The sequence below is a fragment of the Nannospalax galili genome, unplaced genomic scaffold (genome assembly GCF_000622305.1).
Source record: "Nannospalax galili isolate Female #2095 unplaced genomic scaffold, S.galili_v1.0 scaffold454, whole genome shotgun sequence".
In the NCBI taxonomy this organism is placed as follows: Eukaryota; Metazoa; Chordata; class Mammalia; order Rodentia; family Spalacidae; genus Nannospalax; species Nannospalax galili.
Window position 1 is genome coordinate 2,906,688 of NW_008334929.1, and position 13,320 is coordinate 2,920,007.

Sequence of the window (13,320 nt, forward strand, 5' to 3'; positions counted from 1 at the left end):
TACCTGAGTTATGGCCTGTGTGTACTAAGTCATAAACTTGTGTCACCTCAGTAGGGCATACAGTTCATAAGGAAATGATTGGTGTTGAAATAACCTCTGAATCCAGTCACCAGCCTCAATGTTTAGGACATACAAAGGTAGATCTATGACTGTCTAACTCTGCAGTTTAATACCGATTTTCTTTCTCCTTCCATTATGGCCCTAATCTCTGGGGAAATTTTCTTCCCTGAGTGCCAGGTTCTGTCAAATGACAACATTTTCACTCTCTCTTTCTAATCCTTCTGCAAACTATAGTCAGAAAGCTGTAAAAACTAACAATATTAATCAAATAAGCAGTCTGATATTTTTCTACACAAGAGGCACTAAGAATTTTTCTTTTTTCTATACTACACAATGTACATTAAATTCAGGAACTAAGAACAGAAGATGAACACAGGCAAGGAGGAGAAGAAGAGGAAAAGAAAGCGGGAGGACCTGGGAGGACCAGGGAGGACCCGGGAGGACCAGGGAGGACTCGGGAGGACCTGGGAGGACCGGGGAGGACCTGGGAGGACCCGGGAGGACCAGGGGGGACAAGGGAGGACCTGGGAGGACCAGGGGGGACCAGGGAGGACCCGGGAGAACCAGGGAGGACTAGGGAGGACCTGGGAGGACTAGGGAGGATCAGGGAGGACCTGGGAGGACTAGGGAGGACCAGGGAGGACTTGGGAGGACTAAGGAGGGCCCGGGAGGACTAGGGAGGACCAGGGAGGTCCTGGGAGGACTAGGGAGGACCAGGGATGACTAGGGAGGACCAGGGAGGACCCGGGAGGAACAGGGAGGAGTAGGGAGGACCCTGGAGGACTAGGGAGGATCAGGGAGGACCAGGGAGGACTAGGGAGGATCTGGGAGGACTAGGAAGGACCAGGGAGGACCAGGGAGGACTCCAGGAGGATCAGGGAGGACTCAGGAGGACTTGGGAGGACCAGAGAGGACTTGGGAGGACCAGGGAGGACAGGAAGAAAAAGCAAGAGCGGAAAAGGGGTAAAAAAAACAGCGGAGAAAGAAGAGGAGGAAGTGGGGGAGAAAGGGAAGGACAGAAGGGAGGGGAGGAAGTGGGGGGACTGATGGGCAGCACACAGAGGATGACGATGCTGCCTACAACAGCAGGTGCTTGAGAGCCGGACACAAATCCTTCTGATCGAGCCTAACTGTTCCTAACCAGACTTTTATTAACCCTTGTCATAGCCTGAGGAGCTTGAAAAAATAGCTTTTCCAAATCTGCATTATATTATATACAATGCAGTTGATCTGAAGAAAATACTATTTTGACAACAATGCAGTATTATTTTGTATAAGAGTTTATCATTCGAAGTCTGGAGTCATAGGCTGTGTTTAGTCTGACACAGAGAGGTAATCACATTTAATCATTTGGTTATCATCCCTCCTTTAAGGATAAACATTTAGAAAAGTTTTAGCACTTTTATAATTAAGAAAAAAAAAGATGTGATCATATTTCTAAATAATTCTAATTAAATAAAAACTGTTCCAAAATTATCATTCTAACCTATCACAAGTAATAAAATTTCTCCAGTACTCCTGGCTCTATACATATCATCACTAAAAGGAAGCAAAGAGGTGACCAACAATGGGTACATAGTGGAAGTCAGACAGGAATGAGAGAAAGATCAAAAATTCTATGCAGTGACCTCTAAAGCCTCTTCTAGCTTGAAAATATATTTGATTAGAAACATACTCAAGATACTCAAAGTCTCTATAGTTTCTTCAATTTATAAAAATGATGCCTAATTTTATTTTAATAGGACTAGATAAGAATGTATACAAAACAAAGTTATTTATGGGGTTAAAACAATGGATGCAAGTTAACATATATTTTAAATTAAAAAGGAATATATATTCTATGTTTTTCCACAAGGAAGAGAAAGGATTTATGGAACCAAGCCATAATTGGCACTCAAATAACAAAAGACTATTATTAGCTAAAGCACGCATCTTTAAACATCCAAGAATTGTAAAATTAAGACAGTTTAATGAAGACAGAAACTTAGTATTTTTTTATCCTGAATACATTTCAAAAGATCATGCAAAAAACCAGTAGGCTGCCAATAAAATGTTTACAATCTGTACCACAATTAGTGCACACGAACAATTAGTAATCCATGCAACTGTCGGGTACACAGAAAGCTAAACGTACTCACCCGGTGGAACGCTACCTAGATCTGTGTCAACAACCGCAGAAGGAGACAAAAGCAATACTCCAATCAAAACAGATCCAACGTTAAAAACTCGCACATAACACAAGACTGCGTACCTTTTTTCATAAACACAGAATAGATGCCATAACAAACATTTAACAGCGTGCTTTAGGGCAGTTAGGGATGCAGAGTAAAGTTATGATCCTTGGTTAATCTTTTAAGTAATTTAAATAACCAATTCAGAAACCTGCCTTGTGTCCTTTATCTGTAACAACTAACTAGTTTATAAAGTTAAACACCCTTGTAAAGTTGGTAACTGTTTCTTAGAATGACAATAATTACTCCCCCCAATTTACATACACATGCAAATTAAAGAAAGAATAATTATTAAAAGCATAAGTATAGCATCTATTCAAACAAGTCACAGAGGAAGATGTAGGCGGCATGTCCAAAGAGCAAAGCTATCATGCTAGTGGTTTACCCAAACATCACCCAAATTACCTTGCAGAGCATGGCCTAGTAAGGCATCCAGCTCGGGATTCAGTTCTGCTTTCTCTTTTAACATGTGGAATAGGAGCTGGTTTTGTGTAGCGCTGGTTATTTCAGTTTGCTTGAGTCGACCTTCAAGTACTTTAATTTGAGCCTCTTTCTGGGCAGCCTGGAGACCCTGAAACACCAACCACAGCAGCACAATGACTAACATCATACATAACAAAACCCACCACGTGAAAACGCCCGAGCTATATGGACTTTAACATCAGACAGACCTTGATGCTCCTCCACCTACTTAGGTAGGTGATCTTAGCACTTCCCTGTCTAAGATACCATCTTCTGGGGTCTCAGTTTCAGTGTGTGTAGCACGCTGTGGATCAGTACCTACTCTTTTGATGTAGAGAGTGAGAACACAGCTGTGTCCACCTACATTTGGGAAGGAGTTTCCTCCAGGTGACAAGGTGCTGTGTTTACATTTAAAAGACTGGGTTGCTACTATATTTTCCCCCCCTGATTTTCTTTAGAGGAGTACAGAATCAGTGTTAAGTCAACTGTGATAAAAAAAAAAATTCATTTCCTCTGAGAATCTTTCCTTTTTTAAAGCAAAAGTAGTAGTACTTCATTGTAATCCACAGCATGATAGAGGACGAGCCGGTGAGACTGATGTAAATGTTGCTGACATTTTTTTAAAGCTCTATGGGAAAAAAAATTTTTTTAGCTAAGAACCTTGTTTGCTATTTCCAAGAGGAGGATTTCTGGAGAGAGATATGGCAAATGAATTGAGCAAAACTTAGGGTTCAGGAACAGGATAGTTAAATCTCACCTTATTGATACCCATGGACAGGAAGTGATCCAGCAGGTAGCGGGCTTCTGTAAGAGTGCAGGCATTGATGACCGCAGTGACATCCAGGGTCTCACCCTCTTCCTACATGAAACCAGTGTGTAACGATCAGTACTTGAGTCTGCACAGAAGGCCAGAGGCTAACGCATGTATTTGACAGTAACTGTATAACCCAATGAAGCTATTCAGAAACACGTAACACGTGATTCCTGCACTAAATGTTCTAGTTGAAAACAGACACATTTGAACAACTACAAATGGAAAGGACACAATAAATCATATATGTAATACGATAAAGAGTATCACAAAGTCAGTAGAGAAATCAGGAAGGAGGCAGTAAATACTCTACATGTAAAACTTAACTTCAGATTAATAAGTAAAAAATTCTTTCATATCCATGCTCAGATGGCAAGGAGCACAGAAAGTAACCAACTGTGACTAGTAATAATCAGATATATAGAGATTAGAAACGCATATGCATCTTAGTGTCAATTGTACTAAAAGTGATGAAATGGAGATCTTTTTTAAAGGTTAAAACCTCATTTAATTTTATGTCTTATAGGGTTTATACTGAGTACAACATTGTATAACTGTATTAATTCAACTGTAAACATAAAAATTTACAGCCAATTTTGAAGGAGATGCATCTTAGTTCTGGAAATTGTTATTGAATATGTCAATGCTGTTATAATGAAATGCTTCTTCTGATTATATGGTTATTAAATAAATAGCTTAAAAATTTCAAAATACTTTTTTTGTTTTTTTTGGTCTGTAAGCTGGTCTGGAACTTGCTATGTAGACCAGGCTGGCCTTGAACTCACAGAGATCCGCCTGCCTCTGCCTTGGAGTGCTGGGACTAAAGGCATGAGCCACCATACCCAGAAAAAATTCAAAATTCTTTTAAAGATACATAATATAAAATACTTTCTCTTAGGCTATTAAATATTGCTTAAGATCTTGAAAGATCTTAAAATCCCAGTACCCGGGAGGGAGAGGCAGGAGGACCAGAATTTCAGGGTCATCTTCATCCGCACACAGAACCTGAGGCCAACCAGGCTAGAGACTCTCTCTCAAAGCAAACAAATAGGCAACAACAGAATGCCACCCTTTCAAGGCACACACCTTTGCTTCTTCCATTTGCATGATGTTGGCTTGGCAATCTGCAATGCTGTCATTGATGTAATCGATATTGGCAGTGAGGGACTCCATCTCCTCACTGATGTGGGCCACGCTCTTCTCTCCCTCTCCACTCTCCTTCACCATCTTCTCTCTTTTTTTCGAAAGCTTGTCTCGTCTTCTTGTGAGTTCTTCCCGTTGCTATGGATAAAGCAGGTTGAATTTTAATGATGCCCATCTACTCTTAGGCAGGACAGAGACAAAACAACACCTTAGTAGACATTAAATGCTTCCAAGGACCAAACGTGGAAGAAAGAAGCTGCGGTCAGCTATGGAGCGTGTGCCCAGTTTCTACTTCCCGCACCCTGAGAAGTCTGTTCATGTCAGCCTCCATGTTGGAAATGGTCATTTTCTGCATGATGATGTCGGTGACCCGGCGCTCCAGCAGCTGCCACTTCATGCGGGCTGTTTTGGAAGTGAACACCCGGCCAGTCAATCCTTTCCTCTGGTATTTCTTCCTGTAATCATTTACAACACACAAATATAAGTACTCATGCCTTTATTTGACTGAGCACAACCAATAATGAGAACTGTTTCATTTATGCACAGCATTCAGTATGAAGGGCCATCTGGCTTATATCAGTAAGAACAGAGGAATCAAGAGGACCTGGTTCCGTTTGTTGTGGGTGTTGGTAGTAATGCCTGGACTCTTGCCACGGGGGTTCTCATTTTCTGCTGGGTGCCTGCCCTTGATGCATCTGTTTCCACAGCAGCTGCCCCGGAACCCATGTCCTGAACAGGGCTTTCGGATGAGCTGGCCTTCCGAGTGACTTTCCCAGCAACTTTATCAGACATGGGCCTTACTTGCCGACGAAGAGCTGTAACCTGAAGAGTATCAGAGGTTGATTCACGCTGTCAGTCTGAAGAAATGCATTTTTCAGGGCTTAGGTATGGCTCAGCGGTAGAACACTTGTCTATCATGCACACGACCCTGAATTCAAACCCCAACACCACCAAAAAAGAAAAAAAAAAGTAGGAATGTTTCTTCCAAATGTACCTCTTCAGTTTTGCGTCGAAGGACTACTTCTTGATTTCTCTTCTGGGCTTCCAGCAGTCTAAGTTGATGCTACAAAATAACATTCAGTGAGTTGAAATGGTGAGCCAAAGCCTAGTGTTTCCTACTCCTAGCCTAACACACTTCCTCTGAGCCCTGGAAATTTGAGTTCTTAGCATAAGCTGAGTTAATAACCTTTTATCCATTATCCACATACAGCTACTTTAATTTAGCAAACACAAACACACACAAGTAGCCATCTCTGGGCCAGCAAGATGATTCAGCAGGTAAATGGCAGCAGGTATATCGCTTGCCACCAAGCCTGAAGACCTGAGTTTGAGTCCCTGAAACCACATGGGGGAGGAAAGAACTGATTTTCGAAAACTATTCTCTAACTTCCACATGTGCACCATGGCATGTGCATGCCCAAACACACAGATAGATAGATGGATGGATGACAGACACATACATACAACATACATAGATACATACATACATACATAAAATGTAATAATACTTCACTGAAATAGCCATCTCTACCTAAACAATGGAACATTACTTCTGTGCCTTGTGCTTGTATTTAACTACCACTGTAGAGCTTATTATGTACAAGTACTTTCCATGTGCTTTACAAATATTTCTTAATCAATTCTTATTTTCTTTGAAGTGTTGACTGAGCACAAATAGGAAAAAACATGACTATTTTCAGTAGTCATCTTTCAATATATACAAAAAGTATAAACTTTTAAACACAGGGAAAACATATATTAATGCAATTAGCACCTTATAATAACTGGGAATTTCATTATAATGGGTAATTGGGCACTAAAACATGTCAGTATGATGGCCAATTTGTTTCTAAGTACACTAGGTGATAAAGATAATTAAGGATTACATCAACCCATCCTAAAAGGACATAATTTTTTTTAAAAATTGACTGAAAAGGAATATAGACCTCCTTATTCTTGATCTGTCATTTACTCAACTCTGTGATCTTTGCAAAGGCTTAGGTGTTGGACTTGACTGCAACATCTCTTCTAAAACTTCATTTGGTATGTAATAAAAATCCCTTACATTCATGTCCCAAATTCAAAAGTGTCCATTTCATGACCTCCTGCAGTCACATGGTATACTGCAACAACTGACAGAGAAGCAAAGCTAAATCTACTTTTAAATGAATAAAAAACCCAAAATTAAACGTGTAGTTTAGCACCTACATGGTGGCTAACAACAATCGTTATTGTCTAGATCCAAAAAACAAATCTTGCCAGTTATTGTGGTGTACACCTGTAACCCAGCACTCAGGAGGCTGAGACAGGACGATGAGGGTTTAAGGCCGGCCTGGTCCACATACAACCCTGTCTCAAACACCAAAGGAGTGGAGGACAAAGCTGAAGATTATTCAGATTGTGGACAGAATATAGGCATCAGACGCTACAGATAAGATGCGAAAGTTCCATTCCAGGAGTTATTTGTCAATACTGGAGTCAATACTGGACTTTCTATATTTCATACATATAATCAATACAGTATATACTGTAAAAAAATTATTTCTGTCATCCAAAACTGTTGAATAAAAATACAATAAACAGCCAAAAAATAGACATCCCAAATGCCTATCAATTGATGAATAACGAATAAAAATGTTCTATCCACACAAAAGAAGGAAATATCAGCTTTGCTACAGCAAGGTGAACCATGAAAATGACATACTAAGTGACAGAATCCAGACAAAAGACTATATCGTAGGGTTCCATTTACAGAATGTCCTAACAAGCAAATGCACAGGAACAGAGAGTAGTTTCCTGGCTGTCACAGGTCACGGAGCAATGAAAGTGACAGGTAGTGGAGACAGTGTCTCTTTTTAGAATCATCAAGATATTCTGGAACTAGACACCAATGATTGTTGTCAGCCACCATGTGGTTGCTGGGAATTGGACCCGTGTCCTCTGCAAGAGCAGCCAGTGCTCTTAACCATGAAGCCATCTCTCTAGTTCCTAGACAGTAATGACTGTTGCATAATTTATGAACACTGTAAAAATCTGGCATGTACATTTTAAAATGATGAATTTTATGAAACATTAATTACACCTCGAATTTTTTTACGACAGCAGAAAGAACAGGCAATGTTTAAATGTGCTCTTGAGTAGAAACAAATCATATAAACAAAATCTGAAATGTCTAGAAATTGAATATGACTAGTATACTAATTATTTAAAATATATAAATATACTTGTGGGACAGAAACAGCCACAAGCCTGTGTCATTTGGACAAAATATCTACTTTTCTATCATAACTTTCTTATATCTTCTTAAGTTTATTCTTTATAACCCAATATGGCTCATTTTCTAAATATAATTTATAACTATATTTTTTCAGGGAGGATTCAGGAAAAATTAGCACGAGAAAAGAACAATGGCTGAAATCTGAACAATAATGGGGTGATGACCACTCCTTAAAAGAGTAAATCATTAATACACTTTTTAATTTTAAATAAACACCATATTGCTAAAAATTTGGAAAGAAGGGAAAATGATCAACCATTATCTATAACCCTATCATGACCACAGGTAGCATAGTGGTACTAACTCTTCAAATCTTTTCCCTAGTCTGGCCTAGCATACATGTATTAAGTGCTAGTTTACACTTGGTAGTAAATTGCATTTATCTTTCATATAACTGTTCCGTATCCAAATTCAATTTTTAAATCTACACCTAAGGCTCAGGGAACATTCTAGAAGAGGAAGCAGAAAGAATATAAGAGCCAGAGGGGCACGACACCTGCTGCTGGTCAGTGCACTCTGGACATGACAGAGCTATGCCAATGAAACCTCCACAGCATGGTAGTCTAACAAGATCTACATGCTCACGTACTGAGGCATATGGGGGAAATTTCACAAGGTCCCACCTTAAGAAGAAAAGCTACAAGCCATCAATGGATGCTGAGGGAGAATCAGTTTTCTCTACCGACCAGCTCCCTCAGAGGCGACCCAAGTGGGCAAGCCCTGAACACAGGTCCACAGGAGCACCGTTAAATGGACTCGGTGCATTTTTTTTTAATGTATGTACCAATAAAATCAAAGAAGAGAACAAGAAATTGAGAAGGAGTCAGGAGGACATGGGAGGACCTGGAGGGGACTGGGAGGGATAGAAACAGTGCAAATATAATACTTCTCTATGAAATTCTCAAACATAAATTTTAAGAATATTTTTATTTAGTCTTAGAAATTTCATACAAGTATACAATGTATCTTGATCATATCTACCCCTAACCTTCATCCAGCTCCCCCCAGAAACTCTCCCCAATACATCTCCTTCCAACTTCATATCTTTTAAGTTTTTATTGTTTTTTGTATTTATGTCTTTGCTTCTACCCCACTCAGTCTACCATATGTACATGAGTATGGGTCATCCACTAGGGCATGGCAGCCTACCAGTAGCCACAGTCCTGAAGAAAAATGACCTTCCCCTCCCCAGCAGCCATTAATTTGCCATAGTTCCTTAGCTAGGGTGGGGCCCATCCATGCTGGACAAATTCAAATTTTTAATGGATGAATAACAACCTGTTAAATGGGACACCTCACTGTTTATTTAACCAATTCCTCTAATGTCAAGCAATACATATTTCCACAATTACAAATAAGCATAAAGGGGGTGGACCTAAAGGAGCTGAGGAGATAAATATGATCAAAGCACACTGTGTGAAATTCTCAAAGAACTAATAAAAAAATGAGGGGAAAACACAAATAAGCGTAAGTGAAGATTTCAGGCCAGCAAAGCTCAGTGGGTAACGCTCAGTGGGTCCTCAGTGGTAGGACACACGTGGTGCAGGAGAGACCCCAGTCCCACAGGTGGCCCTCTGACCTCCACTTGTACACCATGGCATTCATACATAGACACACATTTATACATCCATACACACACATTCATATACACATGTGTTCATACATATAAACACACACACATATACACCCACACACACAATAAATAAAATGTAACTTAAAAGTGAAGATTTTAACAAAATGAGAACTTATTCTGATTTTAGATTTTTTAAAATCTGAATTATGGAAGTAGAATTCTAAAGTCAAAGGGCAAAAAAAACGTTATCGGCAAAGTATCTTCTAGCAAAGACTGGCTGTTTTCCCCAGGACATTTACAAGAATACCTAGCAATGAATCCACCTTGAGCTTTCATGAATCACTACGACCACACACTGTATTAAATATCCTTTTCTGTAACTCATGCTTATTTTCTGTCCTCCACTTATACTTAATACAGTCAGAAACATTTCCTCCACTTAGGACATAACCTTGCCGAGGCAGAGGACCCGCGGACACAGCGTACTCACGTCTCTCTTCCGCTGGTCCTTTTTGAGCTGAGCAATCTCTCTGCTTCTTCGAGCCTCGGTCAGCCTGGCCTTCTCCTGCTCCTCCTTCATTTGCTTCATCAGGCGAACCTCAAATTAGAAGAAGTGTCGGCCCCACCACAGCACTCAGACACTCACAGGCCCTTCAGCTCTACAAACACTTCGCATGGAACCACGTGAGTCTGCTGCACACTTTTGTCACCTGCTGCTTTTCGGTGATTATATTTCTGCAAACTCATTAGTGCTCTGCTTTGCATACTCCATGTTTAGTTCTATAATTTGCGTGAAACGTTGCCACGTTTCATCAGCAGCTGTGTGACCTTGAATAAGTTATATAACTTCTCAAGGCTTCAATTTTCTCAACTACAAGGCTCCTGCCATTGTGAGAATTCAATGAGTTAATACCTGACGGTGCTTACAACAGAGCCTCGTGCAGAGCACTAAGTTTAACTACTGTCATTACCAGCCACTGCACAACTCGATTTACTTAGTTCTTAAATCATGTCCATGTGAGCCATTTTAAAGCAACTACCTTGATTTTGGTGAGATTTTAGGATAATGGTCAAACAGAAACTGACACAAGCATTCACACAGTCTATGTGGTTTGGAGAAGAAACTTTGCACTTCTCCATGAATGGGAATAGCAAACTCCTGATGTCACTCTTGGTGGGTAAGAGTATGGTGAGAGGGACAAGCCCAGGAAGCTGAGTGTCTGCTTACAATATCTTAAACTAGGTAGTGAAAGTAATGTGTCTGTCATGGGATCAACATACACGTGCATGCTTTTACACTGCCGTGAGCCTTATAAAAGAGCTATAAGAGAAGAAACATCCACTACAACCGTGAGGCCCGCTGACCACAGGAGTGTCAGCTCCTTAGAAGAAGGGGTTACCAAACACCTTCAAATAGCCAGAGGGAGGTTTATCATTTGGAAGACAGGGTACTGTTTGCTCAATTAGGGAAGAGCCACAATAATTGTTTTGTGCCAAAAGTTACAAACATCCTCAACATCCAACTTTAACGGAAAACAATCGATACCTTTGTTTTTTTCATTTCCATAACGTCCTGTTGCAACTTCTTCAACTGTTTCTCATACTGAGACTGATTTTTAAGCAGCCGTGCATGCTCTTTCTGTGCTGTCTGAAGTCTCTGCAGTTCTTTGTTCATGGCTTGCAGTTTCTTTTCATACTCAGACTTGACCTTCTTTGCCTTTTCTTCTGAGTAAGATTCCACTGATCCTGGTGTTAGAGGTAATTGCAATGATTTTGTGAGACGCAGATTTTTATTTCACAGATTTACAATTTACAATTTGCAACCTTAGACATCCATTCCTTTCAAACATCCCACTCTCGGGATGTAAGAACTCCTGAAATGTTTCCTCTTAGATGTCTGGCTCATTTTGCTTCATTATAGACTCAGTTTTTTAGACAGTGATTAAAGCTTTTATTTGGAAGTGCCTCCGACATGCTTCGTGAAGACCTCCAGGCTTACCTAAGTTCTGCAGCACCTGGTCCCTCTCCAGCTGTGTGTCTCGGATCTTGTGCTGCAGCATCATCAGCTTCTCCTCGTACTGCTTCTTCAGCGTCTGTAGTCTCTTCTGGCTGTTTTCTAGCTCATCAATCAGTTTTTGCTTGATTGCAATTTCACAGGTGATATTTGCCAAGTCCGCTTGATAGTTAGCTGTTTATAAAAGAAAGTAAAAATACCGAAAATGGGCAAAAAGACGATCATGTGCATACTAAACAATAAAGTAAAAGCCATCATCATAGTCAGGAATTCACTGGCAGTTATTAGGGAAATTTCCTAGATAAACCGAAATCTAAAAGAGAGAGCAAGACAGAGTGCTCACACTGGTCAAAATAACAGGTGCTATCTGTAGTAAAGAAAAGTGGAATTGACCCAGTAACTAAAGCTAGAACACGAGTCTTGGAGAAATACAGATCGGGGGTCATGAAAGCTGCTTTCATTGAGGATAAAATGGACGATGCCAAGTTTTCTACCACAGTTTAACAACTCCCCCAAACGATTTTTCTGCCTTCATGGTAAATGGTAAATACCTTTTTCATCTGATTCAGAATCTGATTCATCTGAGCTTTCACCCCCTTCAATGTCCTCTTCCTCTTCCTCTTCCTCATCCTCTTCTTCCTCCTCATGATCACTCACTTCTTGATTCTCCTCCTGAAATGTGACTTGTCACCATTAATAGCACAGAATTGGCAAAGAAAACTGATCAACTCAGTAAGAGAGACACTGAAGCACAAATGGCGGAATGCATGAAATCTGGTGGGGTGGGCTATGGGGAGTCCGAGCTGGGGAGGGGGTATACAAATGACTAAGATGTTTTGTATGAGGTACACAAAAATTCAATTTAAAATATACATAAGAAATGTTAAATGCATGGGCAGGGATTAGATGTCTAGAATAAAAGTGCTTTCCACACAAGTGTGGATCAGAGTTTGGATCTTCAACATACACATAAAAATTGGGGGATGGTGGAAGTGGAGGTCCACCTACCATCCCATAGCCTAGGAGGCCAAGACAGGGTATCCCCAGGACAAGCTGCCTGCTAGACTGGCCAGACAGGCTGTGAGCTTCAGGCTCTGTGACTCTGCCTCGGCTATCAGGGAAAACACCCAGTGTCAGCCTCTGTCCTCTACATGCACAACATGCACTCGCAGCCACAAAAAAAAAAAAAAAAAAAAAAAAAAAAAAAAAAATCATGGAAGCACAAGACTGTCATTTTGTGTGTGTGCTTGTGTGTGTGCAGATGTGTGGGTGTGTGCATCTGTGACCATACATGTAGATGGCAGAGCAGGACGTCGGGTGTCTTCCTTTATCGCATTCCCCCATATTCCCTTGAGATGGGATCTCTATTGAACCTGATGCTTGCTATTTTGGCTAGGCTGGCTGGCCAATAATTCCCGGGATCAATCTCTCTCCACACACCATGGGGTTATGGGCAATTGTGGCCATGTCCAGCTTTACTGAGCGCTGGGGATCTGGACAGTCCACATGTTTGCACACCAAGTGCCCTTTCTCACTAAGTCCCTGACCCTGATTTTCACTTTTCATCAGTCCAAAAATCACTGTGGGGCTTTAAGTAATTCTGTCTTACAGAATTCTTTAATCTCTCTCTCTCTCTCTCTCTCTCTCTCTCTCTCTCTCTCTCTCTCTTCTATCTGTATGTATCCTACAAACTATCTCGGTTTAACAGAACCATACATCTCTAACACAATCAACACACACAAAACAAAC

General features: G+C 40.6%; 1 protein-coding gene across 6 annotated transcripts in view; it reads right to left on the bottom strand.

The window, feature by feature from the left end:
• The window catches only part of Kif21a (kinesin family member 21A), a 141,622-nt gene that overhangs the window by 32,241 nt on the left and 96,061 nt on the right, over positions 1–13,320 (bottom strand). For 4 of the 6 annotated variants that reach the window (XM_029561886.1, XM_008829668.3, XM_008829663.3 and 1 more), the window contains 11 exons: positions 12,123–12,243; positions 11,557–11,745; positions 11,104–11,303; positions 10,048–10,155; positions 5,702–5,770; positions 5,312–5,529; positions 5,009–5,162; positions 4,651–4,845; positions 3,511–3,612; positions 2,697–2,862; positions 2,199–2,219 (listed from right to left, as the gene is read on the bottom strand). In XM_029561886.1, the coding sequence (XP_029417746.1) occupies positions 2,199–2,219; positions 2,697–2,862; positions 3,511–3,612; positions 4,651–4,845; positions 5,009–5,162; positions 5,312–5,529; positions 5,702–5,770; positions 10,048–10,155; positions 11,104–11,303; positions 11,557–11,745; positions 12,123–12,243 (1,543 nt within the window). The remainder of the gene's footprint in view (positions 1–2,198; positions 2,220–2,696; positions 2,863–3,510; positions 3,613–4,650; positions 4,846–5,008; positions 5,163–5,311; positions 5,530–5,701; positions 5,771–10,047; positions 10,156–11,103; positions 11,304–11,556; positions 11,746–12,122; positions 12,244–13,320) is intronic. The other 2 variants (XM_008829666.3, XM_008829665.3) reach the window with 1 other exon arrangement.